Genomic DNA, 21,231 nt, shown 5'->3' on the forward strand with positions numbered 1-21,231 from the left:
TAACTTTAAGACCCTAGTTAGGCGAAAATGACTAACAGCTAATTTTCATAACTCCGTCATAACTCGGGCACGTTGACGAGTCATGAACTGTGATCTCAATCATACTCGATTCCGTTCACGTCCACTTGTCCGAGTTATGCGTCACATGACTAACAGCAGAATTTCATAACTTGGGCCTAACTCGACCCCCTCGAAATTAATTCAAGGATTGACTCGTCCCGAGTTATGAAGAAACGTGAAAATTCTTCATAACTCGGGCCCGAGTTAGGAGGATTTTCACGTCATTTTCATAACTTTAATGAAAAAAGCTTTCTGTTACCCCCATTTTTCTCATAACTCGGACTTAAAGTTATGAAAATGGCTTGCTGTTAGTCGCCCTAAGTGTAAGCTTAAGGTCCCGTGGTGATCGCGTCGTAGCGCGTTCTGTGCGTAAAGATCTATAGTTTCATTAAAAGTCTAAGCTAGTTGTCTCGAACTCTAGAGTCTACATGTAATGAGTTATGACTCGTCACATACTCAGGACTCGGGAAGGCTATATAACCGTATTTAGCCTGCAATAATCCTAACACCGTGTTTCTGGAAAACACCCGTCTCTTAGTCGGCCTAAAGTGATGCAAGTACAAGTATCATTATAATGATTCTTCCCAACCCAGCTGGTAACCATCGTCGTCCCAAAGCTCGGACAAGCCTTCCGTGATACCTGCGCGGAATACAAGTAACCAGCTGCTGCAGCCATACTAGTCTCCGTGCAAGGAGCTGCCGCAGTTTCAATAAAACTGCCGCGAGCATTTGCGAATAGCACACGCCGCAAGCGTTGTGTGCCGTAGTGCGGGGATGGCTATCAACCGCGGCGAGTTCTACGGTGTCACTGGCGCTGTTGCTTGTTTGACCCTATCAGGTACTTGGTATCACTCTGACTAGTCTCCGACACGCTGAGTCTCCATGTTAGCTTTGGGAGCAGCATACGGTACCGCACAAGCAGGATTGGGTCTATGCAGAGGGGCCACTGGAAATCCAGGTGTTACAGTCAAGGCGATCATACCTGTCGCAATGGCAGGTGTACGCGCCATTTATGGCTTGGTGCTCAGTATAATTATTCTTGCAAGTTTGAGTGGCTCGAGCAAGGAATACTCCGAGTTCAGTGGCAATTCACATCTATGCGCAGGAGTCTGCTGTGGAGTTGCACAGTTTGCGAGCGGTGTAACCGTAGGTGTTATCGGAGAAAGCTCAACTCAGGCCGTCGCTAGTAAACCGAGAATTTTTGCACCTGCTGTCTTAATTCTGATTTTTTCAGAAGCCCTTGCACTGTACGGGCTCATTTCTGGCATGATCCTTGTGCAAAGTAGTTGAAGCGGGTATATATTTTTACATTTTCTGCGTTACATCACATATGCCCCTCTGTCTACTTGTCATCTTTTTGCAGTTGTTCACGGCTAAGACTTGTGCGAAGGCAGGGACTGGTCGTCTTGGTTGATAAAGTGAGCAGCAGTGGCGACTCTCAATATGCCAGGTGTCACCCTGAAGAGGGTAGGTGTTAGCACAAGACTCAGAGCTGTCGTTCCAAGGAGTAAAAGGTATAACTTTCGCTCAACTAGATTGACCGCAGAAGCCCTTGAAAGGAGCACGAACGAAAGTTCTCCCACTTGCGCCAACGATACTCCAACAGTGAAGCTCGTATACGTGTTATACCCGAAGGCGCGCACGACGACAGCAATCAATGTCGTCTTAAATATAACTAGAGAGCAGACCGACAGAAGTAGTACGTCCAAGTGCAACCATAGAAAGTGCGGATTCATGATGAGACCAATTGAAGTGAGGAAAAGCGCGGTAAAGATGTTACGAAAGGGTTCGAGACTATGAAGAGTCTTTTCGGCATATGGGGTTGCCGACACCGCGACCCCAGCGAGAAATGCACCAAGCTCCATGGAAAGCCCGAACCTTTCCGTAATGCGAGCTACGAGCAGACAGAAAGCTACACCTGTGAGTTGATAGCTTTCATCACCATATGACGAGGCGAATCTGAACAACCTCGTAGTCACTATCCCAGAGAGCACTGTGCATACTAGCATAAATATTATCATCTTCATCAGAACATTGACAAAGCTTAAAAACGTCGAACCGACACCCTCACTACTGCCCAAGACCGGGATAAGAGCGAATAGTAAGCCAGTTGCGCAGTCTTGTAGTATTAGCGTACCCATAGTAATTTGCCCAGTCGCTGTATGGAGATCGTCCCGTTCAAGAAGGCTCTTACTCACTACAGCCGTTGAGCTCACAGACAGAAAAGCACCGACAAAGATCCCCTCCTTAGCAGATGCGCCCGCGAAATCACTAATTACACCGCAGACGAGCATGGAAAGTAGCATTTGAAGTGCACCACCATACACGGCCACAATGTGAACTTGCCGGAGATTTGACACGTTGAGCTCAAGGCCTAACCCAAAAAGGAGAAAAATGATGCCAAATTGCGCAAAAGTCTCGACTTGAACGAGCTCCACTATCATGCCCAAACCACCCGGACCAACAAGTGAGCCCGCCACAAGATAGCCAGTGATTAGAGGTTGCCTGAGAAGCGCAAAGGTTGAGCCCCCCAACGCCGCCGAACATAGCATGATAACAAGATCGTTTATCAATCGCAAATCCTGCTGCAGCTCCATTGTTCCCCTCTTAGGATTAGATATCACGAATTCATTGTCCGCTGAGTCAACTAAACGGTCAACATCGTTGTCAATTTCTTCATTGGATAAAACCTTGTTTATATCGCGTTTGACGCTAACAAGTTGAGTAAATAGTGTACCTTCTCGTTTGTTTACTTGAGGCCCATCCTTTGAATCGACACCGGATCCTGCCACTTCTCGTCCTCTATCTAAAGTGTCTACGCTACTAGCGGTATCACTCAAAGCGTCTTCTGCTGCGACCTGTGGGGAAATTTGCTCCGTTTCTTCTGAGACTTTCTTGTCATGAAAAATTTCTGTTGGCACGTCACTGCCACGAGGTCTATGAAGGCGGACCACCGTTTCAAGCGTTGCTCCCTCATTTCGAACGGAGTCACTGAAACTCCTCCCGGCACCAGGTGTGGTACCTCCCACCTCGAGCTGCTCTTCGTCAAACTCTTTCTCAAGTAGCGTGTTGAACTGCGCTGCAATAGTCTTATTGAAAACTCGGTCCTTTGCGGCGTCGATCGTCAATGTCGTCGTGGCTTCAGTCGTGGGGGTACTCTCTAATAGTTGACTGGTTCGTTCACGTTCCTCTCCCGATCCGTAGGCGTGTACCACAACAGCCGCATATAGCCACAACACGATGAGCCCTGTACAAAGCCTCATCGGCCCAGCGTTACGAAGAAGCCCTGACCCAGAATACTCTGCGTTCAAGCGCTGGTAATACTTTACTTCGCGTTACCCTTGCGCTGGAGTGGTTCTTCAAGTTCCGGTGAGTGGCACCACGTCGACCAAGGCGAAGCGCTGCAAGCTCCCAAGTCACGTGTGATACATGACGCGTGTCCGGTAGGTAGTAGTATTTCCAGCAAATAGGCCTGCTTGGCCTGATACGTACTGATACCGTATTAGCGTATCAACGTAACAGACTTTTCGTATGGGCAAACAGTATGAAAATCGTCGATTCTGATACGTATCAGGAAATTCCCGATACAGGTCACTTTTGAGCTCTCAATATGTGAGGTTGCGCTCTGTGACGCCACAGCGGCGCGACGCCGCGCCCAAACGGCGTGAAAATAGCACAAAGAAGAGACGAACGACGCGCGCGCGGGCGAGGGGGTGCGACCGGGGTTTAGGCGTTGACGGGTTCGCGCGAGTTTGAATCTGAATTCTCACGGCTGAGCACTCGCGCACGTACTTGCGCGCGGTAGTCGTCGACGCTCGATGTCAAGCGTCGACGAAGCGGGCGTCGCGGTGATGAGCGAAGATGGCGAAGCGGAAAACGGCGCGCGCAGCGCGCGCTGCGCGATGATCAGGCGAAATTCGATGATGCATGGAACAAGAGGAAGCGGGTGCTCAAGAAGCTTCCCTTCCTCGAGCGCTTGACAACATCGAAGAGGGAGGAAGAGCCACGTATCAGCCCCGCGAAGCATACATTTGACATCAGAGACGTGTGCGAGGTAGAAGAAAGTGAAGTAGCCGTCGGTGCCGTGGTAGTTGCTGACAGCGATGGTGATGAAGATGGAATCAGAGACGACGAAATCTTCTCGTCAGGTGACGAGCATGTGGACCAGTACGTCAAAGACACAGACGACCGAGTCATGTTACCACTTGTAAACGTTTCGAATCGAACGGAAATGACATGTGTAGGTAACCTCGATGAAAACATGCAGGTACAGGATGATGACTCGCGTCCCGCTCGGGACAAGGCAAAGGCAAATTTTGCACAGAAGGCAGCTCGCAAGGCATTAGAGCGTCAAGAGAAGGACAGACGTAGCAAGAGTAGAAAATTGAATCGATAGATAGAGTAAGCGCGCGAAGTGCGTCGGTTCTCGCGCGGTTCTCGTCGATTCGTCACCTCCGTATCAGCTCGTATCAGCTCGTACCAGCTCGTACCAGCTGGTCAATACTGTTTACCCATACGATTAACACGTTCGGACATTCGGCTGGTACGTACCAGTACGCTGATACGTATCAGGAAATTCCTGATACGCATTTCAAGCAGTCCTACCAGCAATCAGGTCAACCGAGGACTGGAGGTTGGACATTCTCTTCTCGAGCTGTCATACGAGTATGGCTCCGCGGGTCACCATAACATACTGTAGTGAATACTGGCCTGTCCGTTTACAAAATTCGCTCGATGGCACTCGATGGGACGCAGCGTACGTTGAGTACGACGTTCGGGTCCGTACACAACACACCGCGTCGCGAACACAACACACCGCGTCGCTAGGTTGGGTAAAATTCAAATCACGATCTAAATCACGACCCGAAACTTCGTGATTTGAATCACGATCACGACCCATAGATCGTGATTTAACCTTTCAAGCTCGCACGAACCGTTTCGACGTGGGGTGCTAGGGTTCGAACAGGGGGGTGGCTAAATCTCAGGCCGAAGCAACTTTTTATCAATTGACCAACGTATAATGTATTGAATTTCTAAACTATCAAACAGCGATAAATCTGTCGAAAATCCATTCACATACGACCAATCAGGACTCGCATCTGTGAGAGGGGGGGTGGCTAAATGGATTTTGACTAATCTCCGGGTAGGTTGTGCACACCTTTTCTTGAGTCATAACCCCTAACGTTATGTATGGGTAAACAATATGGTGGGGGTACTCCAACTTGTGTTTTTACCTTGTACAAATTTCGGCAAGTTTTCGCAACACGCGACACGTGTGCGCGGATAACGCGACGACGAGGCAGCGAGGACGCGCGCAGCGATGAACAGTTGTAGATACATGCATGTCACATCAGATTCATCCAGTTTCTGTGGCATACGACGGACATAGCGACGTCCTCAAGCAGTTCCTCGCGCTCTGGTACTCCACGCCAAACTCTCAAGAAACCACGTCTAAACCCCACCTAAACCCTACATAGGGTTTAGGTGTCTATTTCTCGCGAGTGTTCTACGCGCACAAGCGCTCGACGTGTCGCTTTCAGCCGCGTTACGGGCTTCGGAAAGGACTTTGAACGCCTTGTGTTGTTCATCGTATCCACTTAACTGTGGTGTCAGCGTGTATTGCAGTGCTGTGCATGTGTCATCAACCCTAACTAGGGGTTGGTTAGGGTTTATCTAGGGTTTGGGCAGGATTCAAGGTGGTCTCCTCACGGCTCTGTCAGAGTGAGGTTGTTCTGCCTATTACATTCGACTGAGCGATTTCTTCTCGTGAGAACGTCAGTGATCCGATAGTGTGTGATGGATACTACGTGTGGCGAAGCATGTGCACGTCCTCGCTGCCTCGTCGTCGCGTTATCCGCGCACACAGTCGCGTGTTGCGAAAACTTGCCGAAATTTGTACAAGGTAAAAACACAAGTTGGAGTACCCCGATCATACTGTTTACCCATACATAACGTTAGGGGTTATGACTCAAGAAAAGGTGTGCACAACCTACCCGGAGATTAGTCAAAATCCCTCTGAAGCTGTGCAATATAAATTTATCCCGACCGCTCGGCGAGCGGATTTTGTAAGCGGAATGTTCACTACAATATCTGATGGTGACCCGCGGAGCCATACTTGTTACGGTCTCTGTACGATACAGACTGTACCAGCCCCTAGGTTGGTCGCATCACGATCTATGAGTCGTGATCGTGATGCGCATCACGATGTCGTGACGGAGATCGTGATGCTATATTGAGAGCATGTAAAGCGTATCATTTGCTGATATTGACAGGTATAGTTACCTGATACGCATCACGTTACTGATAATATGACATTTCGTCACCGATGTCGAGGAAATACAGCGATGATATAAGTAAATTGTGTCACTGTTCTAACCCTAGCACCCCGCGTCGAAACGGTTGGTGAAAGTTTGAACAGTGGTGCAGGCCATGTGTCACATATTATACACATATTTAATCTATCATGTAATTTTTTATTTAAATTCGGACACTCGGACAATTTCCTCCAAGGTCGCATCACGATCTATCAGTGGTGATCGTGATGCAAATCACGAAGTTTCGGGTCGTGATGGAGATCGTGATGCAGATTTTACCCAACCTAGACCAGCCCTAGACGACTATGTGATCAACCGGGACTGTTCATGTTCAGTGATCAAGATCAGTGCACGTAATCGTGAAAGCCGCAGTTGGATCGCCGGAGCAGGGCTCAGGTGCGTCGTTAGTTCGCGAGTCTGGATATTCTGTCTGGAGAGCGTCTCCTTCAGCAGATATATCCTGCCAACCACTCGCGCCGCGGGCTCAATATTTGAGCGCATTTCACGTACGGAACGTCGCCCTTCGCTAACAACTTCGGTTCTGCGAGCCTTAAGATAAGCCAGGTAGATGTCTCTCACTGCGCGGCCACGTGGGAGCACATTCTTGCCGAGCGCAACTCGTGCGAATCCTACACCACGCACAGGGCCTGCCGGTTCACGTTGCTATCGCACATGGCAAAAGAGCCCGCAGCGATTCGTACGTTAACTGCCACCGCACTTTCAGAAAAGTGAAACTAACGCACGCAGGCGGTGTTGACTGAGTCTGCGGATACGTCAGTCAGTGTAGTCACAAAACAAGCTGCGCGTGTCGAAGACGTGCGAATATTACAACGGAATAAGGTCTTTGGCGTTGAGTTTCTAGTATTGCTCGAAGATTCGACCAAAGTTTGGTAAGTACACGTTCTACACTCCGTGCCAGAGACTGACAACGTGCAGGCTTTCTGGAGAATACATCGCTGATGACTTGAAAACACAGTATGATGCAAACTGGTGGAGTGCATGTAGACAGGTCTTTTTAGCTATTCAGTGATTTTATCCTGTCTCAAATATTGACAGGGCGAGGATGTTGCCCTTGAGGGCATTTTGCAGCACAGCTGCGGGACTCTGCTGTATTCAAGAGATGCAAAACAGAGGAGGTATCATCATCTGACATTCGAAAGTGTTCGCCACATCTCAATACGTTTCAATTCGCATCAGCCCAATCCACTTTCTCGCCGGCGTTGGCAATACTGTTACGCTGAAAGAACTTTTGAAAGAGAGAGCTGACGTGAATGCTCAAGTGCGTCTCTTCGCTCGGTTTGTACTTCATTTCGAACGCTCGCTTAGGATTCAGATGGATATACGGCCGCGCATCTCGCTGCTGGCTATATGCACCTAGATGCACTTAGGTGCCTCCTTGAGGCGGGAGCCGACGCTGAGCTAGAGGATAGAACAGGTCGATCGGTGCGCCATTGACATATGCAGTCCACATCTGTTTACAGCCACTTTTGTAGGTTCAAGGCTTATTGCGTACCCTTCTTGCAAATATGCCAGTCACCACTGCTACATATTCGAGAAGAGTGTCTTTAGAATCCATATTATCCACGATTGAGAGCCACATATATGAGGAAGTCTTTCCAGATCGAATCCTGTCTATGAGAGAGTCAAATAGTGGTAGGGAGTACCTAGTTCGTTGGATTGATGGTACCCAAAGAAATGATCAAACTACGACTATGATTGACATTAAAACAGGTTATGAGGACATGTGGGTGACGGAGATGGATATATCAGACGATGTCATTTCAGCTTTTGAACGGAATGTAGAAAATGTTGTTGGCAAAGAGGTCCTAACTGTTGGAGATGGGAGAACAGCTGGCAAGCAAGGAAAACTAATTCAGGTGAGAAAAATGCGTCTTCGCAATCGAACAGGAATCAACTAGGATTTATAGTGGCGCGATACCCAACTTTTATCGTGGATTTAACGCTGGCAACAAGATGAGCGAGTATAGTGCAACGGTCACGTCCGTGAGCATGTGTCGCATGTCTCTCAAAGAAACAAGAAGTCACTGTTACAAAGCCATACGATGTCACAAAAATGACAAAACAATCGAGTGCGCCGCATTTAGTCGGAATCCTTGTAAGCCATTCAGAGCCGCCGAAGCCTGAGCGGGTGTGTCGAACTCTACTTGTCCTATCCCTATCTCTTTCGCAGACATGTTTGCGCTTTTGAAGCCCAGAAATTGCTGGAAAAGGAGTGTCAGCATGTGAGTTGTTGTCGCAGCTGAGAGCGTATGTACACTGTCAGTCAATGGATTGACGCGAGGTTACGCGAGTGATATTCGATGCAAGTTGCATACGTACCGGGAAGTCCCTGAACTAGGATACATTTTCTTTCCTTGCTAGCTGAGACGTCGCAGTCGGCCCCTTCTTCGTGTGATAACAGAACACCTGCCATCATCGTACGTCGCATACGCTCACGTTCTTGATTCTCTGCCCTTCTTACTACCCGGGCGGACGCAACTCTGCTGATTTGTTCTCCTTCACGCCGAAGAATAACGTCTGACGACAGGTTTGCAAACGCAATTTTCTAGAAGAAGTTGTCAAAGCAGCGATTGAAGAACACCTACAATCTCACCAATGGTTTATCGTAAAATGGAAAGTTCTGTAGGCCTTCAAAGGCTCTCTGAGCTTCATCCATGGTGTCGTAAACTATCCAGGCTTGTCCTCTAAGTCGGTAAGTTCTGGCGGCCACGATATCAAGAATCTTCCCGAACGAGGAGAACACTGAATAAAGCGCCATTCGTAACTCTATGTTGCGATTGTTAGCGACAGTGATGACGTATGCTCGTTCTCTCCAGCTGTGCACTTCATTGCAAAGCTTGGAGGTTCGTGGACATCGAGCGGAGTGAGTGTTCGACTTACCTTGCTTGGATATCTTCTCGCTTAAATTGTTCACATAAAGGGTGTGCGAGCCTTGCTGCTTGACTGTAGTCATTTCGACGCTAGTTACTGTCAACGTTAACGCTTTGAGGGTTTTCGCCAGCTTCCGACCAAAGTCGTTGAGCCAAGGGCCGTGCAGCCGAGGAAACGACCGGCGGCTTCTCCGGCGTGCAGTCCGGGCAGCTTCCTCGGCATAAGGGATAAATTTTATATATCGCACCTTCAGACCTTCAGAGGAGTCCCTCGAGCTCAGCGAGTCATGAACGTTCAAATATCACAATACATTGTGTATTTTAGCACTGTCAGATAATTATATCACTACCGGGTGTTTCTACGTTGTGAAAATTCGTGAAAAATTTGACGCTTCAGAGTTGCATGATTTGAAGCGAAACGGACGACGTAACCACTATGCCGCGACGAAAACGCCCGAAAACGACGACAACAGACCCGTTTTGAATGTCTCGCATAGTTTCACAGCGCGCAAACCCCGACGACGCGTGGGATTACCATCGCAATTCTAACTTGCTGCTTAACAGATTTCTTGTCCAACGCGCAGCGCTCTAAACCCTACATAGGGTTTAGTTGTCGCGGACAGTAACATCAATGGGTCCTCACAAACGCGATCCATTGCGTGCATTCTTCATTTCGAATGGTATTCGGCGCGATGAACATCTCTTAGGGTTTGGAATACATCAGTTCAGCGTGACAGTGTAAGGGCAACTGCGATACAAATGATACAGCGGGCACACGTGTGAGTGTGTTGACGATGCGTAACTGCTTAATTTATGTAACGCGGAGTATATATCACTGTTTGCGAGCGGTCGGTCGTCTAAAGTTTGCGTCGCGTCGCTTGATTTCACTCGTGTTTGTCACGCATCAAGTTTTTCACGAATTTTCACAAGGTGAAAACACCCGGTAGTGGTGATGTGATGTAATGATCTGACAGTGCTAAAAGGCACAATGTATTGTGATATTTGACATTTCATGACTCGTCATGCATGTAGGGACTCTCTAAAGGGAAAATGGCTAGGGGTGCTCTAAAGGGGCGATATATAAATTTACCCTTAAAAACACGAAAAGACGCAATGTACACGATGTTTGACGATTCGCGACTCAGCGATCTCGAAGGACTCTCTAAAGGGGCGGTATAAATTTTTCCACCGGGGCGGGGGTCGCCCTCGGTCACGGCCCGTCGCGAGGACCGACCTCGTACGACGATCGGACTGGGGTTTGGAGCCCTCAATCTTTCGGGATAATAATTCCCATGATAGGGTGCCGACAGCGTTATTTTTACATTGTAGAGTCGTGACGTCGTGACTCTCGAGTAGTCAGCCCCAAATGCTTAAATCGTCGACCAAGTCGACTCGACTTTCGATAGGTCCGACAACGCCGAAGCGCGCGCGGATGACGGCAGAGCTCCACATGCATCCTGACTTTCGCAGTGGGAGTATGAGAATACGATTTTATGATCTGGATGTGTGCTCAAGACGAACGAACAGCTTCGGTGGGCCCGTGCGCGAGTATAACAAGGTGGAGGTGCTCCTCAACAGAAAGAGCTTTAGCAGGAAATGTGCAAGTCTAACTGCATCAAGAGGTTTTCCCTCTTATGGATGCTCGCAAGGACGAGAGGACAGGAGCAAGTTTGTGTCGATTTTCAGCAGAAGTAGCATTGCGAGGTTCGAGTTGAATACGACTCAGCTCGCAGTTATATTTAAACTTGACTAGGCAAACAAGTAGACTGAAAGAACTCGGTCCGGCCGGAATATTGAGTTATGGTTTTCTGAACTCGTGTTTTTACACGTGCGCCTATTTGCTTTTTCTCAACAACGTAAGACTCTTTCAACTGAGATGACTTTTTCTTGAAGAGGTACAGTCTAGCCTTCTCACTCAAGGACGCCTCTTAGAAGCTGCTCTTGTCGTTTGGGTAAGTATAGCTGCATAATTGTTGATTGATTCTTATATACATCCAAAGACCGGTAGTCAAGTAACGAAGGCGCTTCGTATATGGCTCGCGATCGTTTTGACTCCACTGACCTCAGCGATGTTGAAAGCTGTAGAACAGAAGTATGCAATTGGCCGGGCGAAGGTACAAGAAGTCACTCAACTCTATTGCATCCAGTACTAAGAAAATCCAAGGCGACTTGGTTAGGTATCTTAATTATGTTGATGGCATCTGCCTGCTGCTTGAGCGCTTTCCTATTCATTGGTAACGCCTGGTGAAAGAGTTTCATTCTTGACGACGCCATGCCAGTCACTCAATGTGTTACATACACATATCACGAGAAAGATTTCGGTACAACCTGGATCCCCCAAGCGCTGCGTAGATGATCTATTTGCTCCGGGAAGAACTCCTCATAATCTATGACAAGCAACCTTGATGCCGTGCAACCTGCCCGCACCGCCCAAGGTAAAAGTTTGGTCGCAAGAAAGTACTGTTCTTCATGATTTAGCCGACTTGATGCGAAATACGTGGAGGCCCAGTGCGCAGGAATCCCATATTGCACGAACTCGATCGCTTTTAGGGTGAGTTCACCTCTTAACGTCGTTGGACAATCAAAGAGAACGTGCAAGATGTCGTGGATTTCACGCATCCTGACTGCAATGAGCTGACTCTTTCCATCAGCGAGAAATCTGACGGGTGGCCTGTCGCTTGGTTCAAACATCCGGCTGTCCATAAAGGAGGCATACGCATGACCAAGACTACCACGCTCACATAGTCTAGCTTTGAGCAGCGCATGCTTGGATATCTTAGACACTTGCCCTTGGAGTACATTTTGCGATTCTCTGTCCGCCGAGAGTTGCGATAAAAGTTGTTTATATTTGAATACCCCGACCGTTTCGCTCGTTACGCCCACTAAGTCCGCCCGTTCAGGACGAACCATCGCACCAAATGCAGCAGCAGAAGGCAGAAGGAACTTGGGAAGCGTTCTTTTAGTGAGGAGTAGATAGTCCATGAGTCACGCAACTTTTGCGTCTACAGACGCCTCGATAACATCGTGAAGCACGATAACTCACTCGTGTAAGCCGATGCGGGTGGACACGGATTGACCAAAAAGCCGTGAGCCGTGCACTCTGCAGGCCTAAGTGCGGTCGGACAACTTCTCGTCGACTGGACTGACCGCTAGGGGTGGGGGAAATTTTACCTGCAAGATGCAAGTGCAAAATTGCAGATGCAAATTGCAGCTGTTTTGGGGCGTCTTGCGCAAGAGATTAGGTTTGGGCGCCCGCACTCAAATCACTCCACGCGTCGGAGAACGCGCGCGAAAGATGTGCTGAAATGCCCCATCGATTTGACCGCTTGGACGCCGACGCGTGATGTCCATTTCATTATATTTTCTTCTCATGCTTATCTAATGAAAATAACCCCTAATATGCCAAAAATTAAACCCCACCTAAACCCTACAAAAGTGTGATTGGAAAGTGTAGGTGTGAGTGTGAGTGTGATTGGAAAAGGGTGAGTGTGATTGGAAAAGGGTGAGTGTGATTGGAAAAGTGTGAGTGTGATTGGAAAAGTGTGAGTGTGAGTGTGATTGGAAAGTGTGATCGTCCTTGGTCGTGACTCGCGTTTCTCTCGCGTACCCCCTCGCCGGGATTTTAGGATTTTGACTAATCTCCGGGTAGGTTGTGCACACCTTTTCTTGAGTCATAATCGGTCACGTCATGTATGGGTAAACAGTATGATCGGGGTACTCCAACTTGTGTTTCACCTGGTAAAAATTTCGGCAAGTGTTCGCAACACGCGACATGTGTGCGCGGATAACGCGCCGACGAGGCAGCGAGGACGTGCGCATGCTTCGCCACACGTAGTATCCATCACACACTATCGGATCACTGACGTTCTCACGAGATGAAATCGCTCAGTCGAATGTAATAGGCAGAACAACCTCACTCTGACAGAGCCGTGAGGAGACCACCTTGAATCCTGCCCAAACCCTAGATAAACCCTAACCAAACCCTAGTTAGGGTTGATGACACATGCACAGCACGTGCAATACACGCTGACACCACAGTTAAGTGGATACGATGAACAACACAAGGCGTTCAAAGTCCTTTCCAAAGCCCGTAACGCGGCTGAAAGTGACACGTCGAGCGCTTGTGCGCGTAGAACACTCACGAGAAAAAGATACCTAAACCCTATGTAGGGTTTAGGTAGGGTTTAGGTAGGGTTTAGACGTGGTCTCTTGAGAGTTTGGCGTGGAGTACCAGAGCGCGAGGAACTGCGTGAGGACGTCGCTATGTCCGTCGTGTGCCACAGAAACTGGATGAATCTGATGTGACATGCATGTATCTACAACTGTTCATCGCTGCGCGCGTCCTCGCTGCCTCGTCGTCGCGTTATCCGCGCACACGTGTCGCGTGTTGCGAAAACTTGCCGAAATTTGTACAAGGTAAAACACAAGTTGGAGTACCCCGATCATACTGTTTACCTATACATGACGTGACCGATTATGACCCAAGAAAAGGTGTGCACAACCAACCCCGAGATTAGTCAAAATCCGGGATTTTAGAGCCCCAAAAAGAGGTCGATTCACGACTCGTCGTGTGCGCCGTGTCAAAATCCATATACCGCGGGAGGGTCACTATACCCGAAGAGTGTAACTCGAGGGTCGGTGAGTTTACAAAATTCGCTCGATGGATCTCGATGGGACGTAGTGCGCGGTGAGTACGACGTTCGGGTTAACTAGGTGGCCGAAGAGTAACTACGGGGGATACGAGGCAGACTAAGATTAGTCGACCAGTATCACTAAAACGGGGCACCTTCTCGACGTTCTGTTGGCCCCGCGGCCGTTGTAATCGTCGCCTCATTTTCGCAAGATCAACGAGGGAACGGATTATCAACGCGGAAGATGAGCGCGCGATTTCGCCTCGCTCACAACCCGAAAATGTACCTAAACGGGCGAGGGGTACCGCACAGGCAAAAAAGCTCAACATCCCGTACCAACAGTTCTCATTCTCGAGCGAAAAGCTCGCGGACTTCGAACGAACTCATCACAACAGATTTCGTTCGGAAACACATAATCAATCTGCAACCTTACACACCAATAATACCATTTGAGGTGCTTTCAGGTATGTTCTGAACTTACGTTCTCCCCCACGTGTTTCCTCCTAAACAACACTCGAATGTAGAACAACTGCAACGTCCAACTTCGGAAATCATCAAGCTAGACGCTAATGAAAATCCTTACGGCCCACCTCCAGAGGTCTATGATGCACTGCGGACTGTGACCTACCCGCACATATACCCAGACCCGGAGTCGCGACGATTGCGAGCGATGCTGGTAAGATCATATCGATCAATGATCAGCATTACGACGAGAACTTACACTGCATCTAGTCTTCAGAATGCAAGGTCCCAGCGGAAAACTTGCTTGTCGGGTGTGGTGCAGATGAGGTATTTGTGTAATTGCCTCTAGATAAGAAGTTTTAAACACCGCACGCAGTTGATAGACTTGCTCTTGCGAGTCGTACTTGAGCCTGGAGATAAGGTTATCAACACTCCTCCAACTTTCGGAATGTATTCGTTTGACAGTTACATAAATGGTATGTCAACAGCTAAAGCCACTTCGCTATGTCTCGTTTACATCAAGTACAGATGGTTGTGTCATTGATGTAAAACGTGGGCCAGCCCCTTCATTTAGAGTCGACGTTGATGGGATTGAACGAGCCGTCGCAGAGCACAATCCAAAGATTTTGTTCTTGACGTCTCCAAACAACCCGGATGGAAGTGTTCTCGATGAGAGCGATCTTGAACGTTTACTTTGTCTTCCAGTGCTCGTAGTACTGGACGAGGCATACGTGGAGTTTAGCTCAAGTTATACGAGTCGTATAGCAGAAGTACCCAATCGTAAGAACTTAATTGTTCTCCGTACCTTCAGCAAACGTGCTGGACTTGCAGGTGAATTACTCGCCGTTGTCGACGAAGTTTTTTTCACTCACATACTTCATTACGCGAAGGAATCCGCGTGGGTTACGGTGCTTTCCCAAACGAACTGATAGAGTTTATTTGGCGCGTCAAACAGCCATACAATGTTTCAGTAATTGCGGAGGAGGCCGCTATGGCAGCCCTATCAAACCCCACTTATTTGCAGGTTTGGATATTTTCAACGCAGCGTGACTTTAAATTTAGAAGCTGATAGGATGTTCGTGACAAAATTGTGTGCGAACGCGCGCGCTTGTTCACTTTATTGTCGCAGTTCGATTTTATGGATCCTTTTCCTTCAGAATCCAATTTTATTTTGTGCAGGCGAGTATGTCACAGTTGTCGTACCGCTCTTTGCTCAACTTCCTGCAGGGTTACGGGAGCAAGTGCAGAGTTCATAAAAAAAAGTTTACTTGCGCGCGGGATCGTCATTCGGTATTACTCGTCACCTAAAGAGATATCGGATTGCATCCGTATTTCTGTCGGTAGACCAGAAGACACTGATGCCATCATTGCTGGTTTGACATCAATTTCGAGCAAATGAGTAAGTTTGGAGTCAATACCAGAAGAGTATTAGTAATTTAATCATCATCGGAGTGTTTCGATCGTTTATGCTTGTCCTATCGTACATTAGAAGTTGAATTTAACCTCACGATTCGAGTAGCGAAGTACCTTGAACTGGGCTTGTCTTAAACGAAACACACTTTGGGGTATCTTGTAGCACGGATCCATCACTATTTTCTGCTTGTAATACTTCAACTGCACGATAGCTTCCTTCATAGCACGTTCATTTGAGCCACATACGAAAGGTTAATAGTCACTTACCTTGACACAGGTGTCATCTCTATCACCGAACTTTAGTTTATCTAACTCATCTATTAGATTATCTAAACTCTTCAACTTGATGGTTAGTGGGTGAGAATAAGTCAAGGGAGATGCCATTTTCATACCTGTCGGTGCGGCCAGCGGTATATCCCATATTCGCGGCAACGCTTTTTTAACGCAGTTATTCCTATACCGAGTTCTTTTGCGGCATCCTCAATCTTGAGAACGCCGAACAGCCGCGTCAATTGCTGCAGACTCAGATTCATGACTTTTTTGGTTTTAGAGGAGTATTCGAGTAGTCACCTGCTTTGACGTCATCGGTGATCAAAATTGGTGTCCCGCTTTCTGCAATTAGAGCGAATCACTTCGCGATTGCGGGAGGATCAGATGGATGCCTGACACGGCAGCGGGGAACTTTTGCTTGTTTGCGTGCAAATGTAACGCTCGTCCGTTACGCATCCCGCCCGACCCATGTTGCAAGTTTTCTGGTCCGACCAGTCTGGTCGGGCCACACCTTCGATCCTTCTTTAGAGGAGTCCCTAATACGTGATGAGTCACGAACCATCGTGTATACATGCGTATTATTGTCACCATACCCGAAGAGTGTAACTCGAGGGCTAGGTTGGGTAAATCACGATCTATGGGGGGGGTGGCTAAATCTCAGGCCGAAGCAACTTTTTATCATTTCGCATGTACGTATGTAGTATCCATTGAAACTTATCTAAATATATAAAAATACATTTTAATACAATTGCATAGTACACTATCTATTCAAGCCAGTATCCCTCTGAACGGTTCCGCCGGATCTTGGGTGGATGATTTTCCAATTCAGCGAATGAGCGTTCTCGCGTTAAACTATTGAAATTGCCATTCTAAAACTTGTATATGTGCAAACAGTATGAGGTCCCAGGGTACAGCCATTGTGTTTTACCTTGTACAAATTTCGGCAAGTTTTCGCAACACGCGACACGTGTGCGCGGATAACGCGACGACGAGGCAGCGAGGACGCGCGCAGCGATGAACAGTTGTAGATACATGCATGTCACATCAGATTCATCCAGTTTCTGTGGCATACGACGGACATAGCGACGTCCTCACGCAGTTCCTCGCGCTCTGGTACTCCACGCCAAACTCTCAAGAAACCACGTCTAAACCCCACCTAAACCCTACATAGGGTTTAGGTGTCTATTTCTCGCGAGTGTTCTACGCGCACAAGCGCTCGACGTGTCGCTTTCAGCCGCGTTACGGGCTTCGGAAAGGACTTTGAACGCCTCGTGTTGTTCATCGTATCCACTTAACTGTGGTGTCAGCGTGTATTGCAGTGCTGTGCATGTGTCATCAACCCTAACTAGGGTTTTATCGTGGGATTATATCGTGGGACCCTGCGGAGTCGCACGCCGCCGCTTGCGCTCGCTCGCAGTCGGTGGTGATGCTGCGAACAACGCGAGCAATATTGCAGAGGATGATCGCACAACATCCGACGTATACCGCGCACAAGATTCAAGAATGCTACCGTGAGCACGTCAAGAAGTATCAGATGCAACTGCACGGTTGGAAGGATGAGTATCAGTTCCATGAGCACGCGCGCGCAACAGACGCCAACTTCCTCGCAAACATTGATTTCAACATCCCAGTGGCGACCATCAACAACATCCGTGAGAATATACGGGGAACAAAATGGACGGCGATGGCGTGATCGGTATGTCGAACCTGGTTGCGATTCCTATGAGAGGCGCGGCGCGTGATACGGCGTTGAGCAGGAAGAGGGGCTGGCACGAGAAGATGGTCGATGAACACAAACGCCAAGGCAAGCAAAGGCGAGCAAATTAGCAATAGGAAGTACCTCTCGTATATGTTGTAGAATCAAACTTTTAGACCTAAATGATGTAAAATATGTATTTCTAGACGGTTCATGACTCGTCATGTGTGTAGGGACTCTCTGAACCCGTGTGATATAAATTTTTCCAACTTTAGTTATGAACGGTGCTGTCTGTCGGCCTTCGCAATCTCTTTTCAGCCTACGTCCTCAAAACGCTTGGTACAACACTGTTTGCCAATACAAACTCTGCCCGGTACACTGGTACCAGAAAACTGAGTTTTCAAAACTCTGTACCAGAGCGTGCACCCCTAGTCCTTGGTTATTTACAGCCCAAAGCTCTGGCGTTTCGCGTCTTCTTCACAGGGTGCGCGCGCTGCGCTCACTCAACCTTCACCAGTAAACGACTTTCTATGTCGCCGCAGAAAGATCGCAGGCTCGCCGGAAGAGGCGTTGGATTAGGTGAGTTGTGTATTCGTAGCTGGGAACATGCCCGTAACACTGTCCTGCAGGTATCGGCATCGGGTGCGGCTTCGGAGTCGGTTGGGGGTTCGGAGGTAACTTTGTGCACGGTCGCTGCGCCTGTTTTAATTTCTACTCGTAGGCGCGCCCATAGGACTACTAGGCTTGGGCGTCGGAGGTGGTTGCGGTGTGGGCTTCGGACTCGCTTGGGGCGTTGGTGTGGGCATCGGAAGCAAGTATATAAACCAAAATTTTCTTTTCAAAGGCGCTTCCCTCTGAAACATTTCTGATTTTATCGTTGTCGAGTTATAATGCGCACTTCAACGCGGGCATCAGTCGAGATGAGCTCGAATTACGAAACGTGCTTCCTAGTCGCGTGCTAAACTCTTGCGAGGACCTCGAGCGACTCGTGTTGTTTTCCAACCAGTGAAAGCGCCGTGGATGCTATGTGAGAAGCGCTTAGACCAGCTTCATTAACTTGGAATGAATATGAGCCGTGGTCGATGGGGCGATCAGGAAGTATCATCGGACGAAACTTGAGGCCGCTATCCAGCAGTCCATCAGTAGCGAGGAAATGCATGACGTGTGAAGCGAAGCCTCCGATGGCGCCCTCTTCGACAGTGATAAATATGGGATGTGATTTGGCAAGACGGCGAATGAGTTCGCCGTCCAAGGGTTTGCAGAATCGAGCATCTGCAACAGTGACACTAACACCAAACTTCTGCAACATCTGAGCGGCCTGCAGACAATTATTCGTTGGAGTGCCGTAGCCCAGCAAGACGACGTCAGTGCCCTCTTGAAGGACTCTTCCTTTGCCAATATCTAGAACCATACCTTTATAGCCTGGATTGACAAGTTTCACACTTTCATCTTCCATATTCAACCCAACACCGGCGCCTCTGGGGTATCGGAAACAAGATGGTCGGTCATCTATAGCTAAAGATGTAGCGACCATGTGACAGAGCTCTGCTTCATTCATCGGTGCCATCACGACCATATCAGGTAGGCATGCCATGAAAGTAACATCATAAGCACCCGCATGCGTCGGACCGTCGGCACCAACCAAGCCAGCACGATCCATTGCAAACCTCACCGGCAACTTTTGTAACGCCACGTCGTGCACGACTTGGTCCCACCCTCTTTGTAAAAACGTTGAATAAATGGTGCACATTGGTTTCAACCCCTCACACGCAAGACCAGCGGCAAACGTAACAGCGTGCTGCTCTGCGATACCAACGTCATACGTTCGATCAGCGAAATACTTCTCAAAGTGATTCAGGCCTGTTCCACCACCCATCGCTGCGTGCACTGCCACGACTTTATCATCCATCATAGCCTCTCCTATGAGCGCGTCAGCAAAGACCTTCGTGTAACTTGGAGCGTTCTCTTTCAGCTGACTTTGCCGCCCTGAAGCCAGATCAAACTTTGAAACACCGTGATATTTGTCTTGCGCGTCCTCGGCGTAGGAGTATCCGCGGCCTTTTTCGGTGACTATGTGGATCAACACAGGACCAACACTCCTCGTTTCCTTGACTTCCTGTAAAATTGCCACCAAGTCTTCCAAGTTGTGACCGTCGACTGTTCCGATGTAGTACAACCCGAGTTCTTCGAACAGAGTAGAGCCAGATCCACTGATCATTCCACGGGCATACTCATCGACTTTCGCAGTGACCTCCTGAACTGGTGTCGGCATCTGTTTTGTTATGGCCTTTGCGGACTCTCTCAACTCTCGCAGTGGGCGCGATGATTGAAGTCGTGCAAACGTTGACGAGAGTGCACCAACAGGATCTTGATTCAAGCTATTGTATTGCGTGGGAAGCGATACTTGCTGATTGTCGTTCAAGATGATGATCATATTCGTGTCAAGAAAGCCGGCGTTGTTCATTGCCTCGTATGCCATGCCGCCAGTGATGGCACCGTCGCCAATGATACTTATCACATGGAAGTCTTCACCCTGCATATCTCGAGCGACAGCCATACCAAGACCGGCTGAAATAGAAGTACTGCTGTGTCCGGCCCCGAAACAGTCGTAGGGACTTTCGCTTCTCTTCGTAAAAGGGGATAAACCGCCCGTTTGCCTCATCGTGTTCATTTTGTCTCTTCTGCCAGTCAAGATCTTATGAGGATACGCTTGATGACCTACATCCCATATAATTTTATCTTCGGGTTGGTCGAAGACATAGTTGAGTGCCACAGTCAGCTCGATCACTCCTAAACTCGAACCGAGGTGACCGCCGGTCTGTGACACGTTGTAAATGAGATCGGCGCGAAGCTCTTTCGCCACTTGATTGAGTTGACCCATGGTCAATGATTTCAGATGAGATGGAAAATTGATCGTGTCCAAGAGCGGGGTCGCGGGCTTCGTTGAAATCGCACCATAACCTTCGATGCCCTCAATCTGACCATCTAATTCCTCGATATCTTCGCGCGAAGAAACTTGCGTGACGCCTCGGGATCTCAGATGCAGCGCGGATAAAGATTTGGATGACGCACGTTTGATGACTTGACAGCAACGCGTGGCGCCGGCGTGCTTACGTGCTACCGTAGAGCGAGAAGCTGGGAGCGAGGCACGACAGCGCTGCACGTGGAGGGATAAGATGCCCATTGTGGCTTTCTTTTGCGTCAACTCGACTACGCGAAGCGAGGAGTCTGGTGAATATGCGCACCGTATGACTCTTCGCGTGTGACTGGCGTGGAACCGCGGTGTTGTGCCACTCTTGTCGCGTCGTAGGTGCGATATCCACCAGTCCAACTCTCGCTATCGCGTCCGACGGCGGAATCACACACACACACACACACGCTTAATCACATTTTTATGGTTTAGGTAGGGTTTGTTTTTTTGTCATATCAGGAGTTATTTTCATTAAATATGTTCGAGAAGAAAACATGATGAATTCGACATCACGCGTCGGCGT

General features: G+C 48.6%; 12 protein-coding genes across 12 annotated transcripts; 7 read left to right on the forward strand and 5 right to left on the reverse strand.

The window, feature by feature from the left end:
• Positions 1–834: 834 nt before the first annotated feature.
• Positions 835–1,350, forward strand: OT_ostta02g01600 (V-ATPase proteolipid subunit; the record flags this gene model as incomplete). The annotated part of the gene is made up of 2 exons (XM_022985032.1): positions 835–898; positions 950–1,350. 2 exons carry the CDS (start codon positions 835–837, stop codon positions 1,348–1,350), a joined length of 465 nt encoding a protein of 154 aa, XP_022840724.1.
• Positions 1,351–1,433: 83 nt separating this feature from the next.
• OT_ostta02g01610 (Cation/H+ exchanger) lies at positions 1,434–3,323 on the reverse strand (the record flags this gene model as incomplete). The annotated part of the gene is made up of 1 exon (XM_003074929.1): positions 1,434–3,323. The coding sequence occupies one exon, from the start codon at positions 3,321–3,323 to the stop codon at positions 1,434–1,436; it is 1,890 nt and encodes a 629-aa protein (XP_003074977.1).
• Positions 3,324–4,255: 932 nt separating this feature from the next.
• On the forward strand, positions 4,256–4,456 carry OT_ostta02g01630 (unnamed product; the record flags this gene model as incomplete). Its single annotated transcript, XM_003074931.2, has 1 exon — positions 4,256–4,456. The coding sequence occupies one exon, from the start codon at positions 4,256–4,258 to the stop codon at positions 4,454–4,456; it is 201 nt and encodes a 66-aa protein (XP_003074979.2).
• A 2,486-nt stretch (positions 4,457–6,942) lies between these two features.
• Positions 6,943–8,335, forward strand: OT_ostta02g01640 (Ankyrin repeat; the record flags this gene model as incomplete). The annotated part of the gene is made up of 9 exons (XM_022985033.1): positions 6,943–7,071; positions 7,122–7,264; positions 7,311–7,383; positions 7,431–7,510; positions 7,572–7,653; positions 7,701–7,817; positions 7,868–8,057; positions 8,106–8,251; positions 8,303–8,335. The coding sequence occupies 9 exons, from the start codon at positions 6,943–6,945 to the stop codon at positions 8,333–8,335; spliced, it is 993 nt and encodes a 330-aa protein (XP_022840725.1).
• A 105-nt stretch (positions 8,336–8,440) lies between these two features.
• On the reverse strand, positions 8,441–9,348 carry OT_ostta02g01660 (Nucleotide-binding, alpha-beta plait; the record flags this gene model as incomplete). The annotated part of the gene is made up of 4 exons (XM_003074934.1): positions 8,441–8,634; positions 8,715–8,940; positions 8,989–9,161; positions 9,276–9,348. 4 exons carry the CDS (start codon positions 9,346–9,348, stop codon positions 8,441–8,443), a joined length of 666 nt encoding a protein of 221 aa, XP_003074982.1.
• A 1,283-nt stretch (positions 9,349–10,631) lies between these two features.
• Positions 10,632–11,513, forward strand: OT_ostta02g01670 (unnamed product; the record flags this gene model as incomplete). Its single annotated transcript, XM_022985034.1, has 5 exons — positions 10,632–10,969; positions 11,019–11,121; positions 11,167–11,217; positions 11,266–11,379; positions 11,430–11,513. The coding sequence occupies 5 exons, from the start codon at positions 10,632–10,634 to the stop codon at positions 11,511–11,513; spliced, it is 690 nt and encodes a 229-aa protein (XP_022840726.1).
• Positions 11,514–11,569: 56 nt separating this feature from the next.
• OT_ostta02g01680 (Ubiquinone biosynthesis protein Coq4) lies at positions 11,570–12,247 on the reverse strand (the record flags this gene model as incomplete). Its single annotated transcript, XM_003074936.1, has 1 exon — positions 11,570–12,247. The coding sequence occupies one exon, from the start codon at positions 12,245–12,247 to the stop codon at positions 11,570–11,572; it is 678 nt and encodes a 225-aa protein (XP_003074984.1).
• A 1,893-nt stretch (positions 12,248–14,140) lies between these two features.
• On the forward strand, positions 14,141–15,757 carry OT_ostta02g01690 (Pyridoxal phosphate-dependent transferase, major region, subdomain 2; the record flags this gene model as incomplete). The annotated part of the gene is made up of 8 exons (XM_022985035.1): positions 14,141–14,360; positions 14,421–14,572; positions 14,629–14,685; positions 14,735–14,834; positions 14,887–15,189; positions 15,249–15,382; positions 15,431–15,537; positions 15,586–15,757. 8 exons carry the CDS (start codon positions 14,141–14,143, stop codon positions 15,755–15,757), a joined length of 1,245 nt encoding a protein of 414 aa, XP_022840727.1.
• A 400-nt stretch (positions 15,758–16,157) lies between these two features.
• OT_ostta02g01710 (RWP-RK domain) lies at positions 16,158–16,356 on the reverse strand (the record flags this gene model as incomplete). The annotated part of the gene is made up of 2 exons (XM_022985036.1): positions 16,158–16,286; positions 16,342–16,356. 2 exons carry the CDS (start codon positions 16,354–16,356, stop codon positions 16,158–16,160), a joined length of 144 nt encoding a protein of 47 aa, XP_022840728.1.
• Positions 16,357–17,715: 1,359 nt separating this feature from the next.
• Positions 17,716–17,868, forward strand: OT_ostta02g01720 (unnamed product; the record flags this gene model as incomplete). Its single annotated transcript, XM_022985037.1, has 1 exon — positions 17,716–17,868. The coding sequence occupies one exon, from the start codon at positions 17,716–17,718 to the stop codon at positions 17,866–17,868; it is 153 nt and encodes a 50-aa protein (XP_022840729.1).
• A 399-nt stretch (positions 17,869–18,267) lies between these two features.
• On the forward strand, positions 18,268–18,595 carry OT_ostta02g01725 (hypothetical protein; the record flags this gene model as incomplete). Its single annotated transcript, XM_003074943.1, has 3 exons — positions 18,268–18,316; positions 18,367–18,411; positions 18,459–18,595. The coding sequence occupies 3 exons, from the start codon at positions 18,268–18,270 to the stop codon at positions 18,593–18,595; spliced, it is 231 nt and encodes a 76-aa protein (XP_003074991.1).
• Positions 18,596–18,695: 100 nt separating this feature from the next.
• Positions 18,696–20,921, reverse strand: OT_ostta02g01730 (Transketolase binding site; the record flags this gene model as incomplete). The annotated part of the gene is made up of 1 exon (XM_003074944.1): positions 18,696–20,921. One exon carries the CDS (start codon positions 20,919–20,921, stop codon positions 18,696–18,698), a length of 2,226 nt encoding a protein of 741 aa, XP_003074992.1.
• Between the last annotated feature and the right edge of the window lie 310 nt (positions 20,922–21,231).

This window comes from Ostreococcus tauri, assembly GCF_000214015.3.
Source record: "Ostreococcus tauri WGS project CAID00000000 data, contig chromosome 02, whole genome shotgun sequence".
NCBI lineage: Eukaryota > Viridiplantae > Chlorophyta > Mamiellophyceae > Mamiellales > Bathycoccaceae > Ostreococcus > Ostreococcus tauri.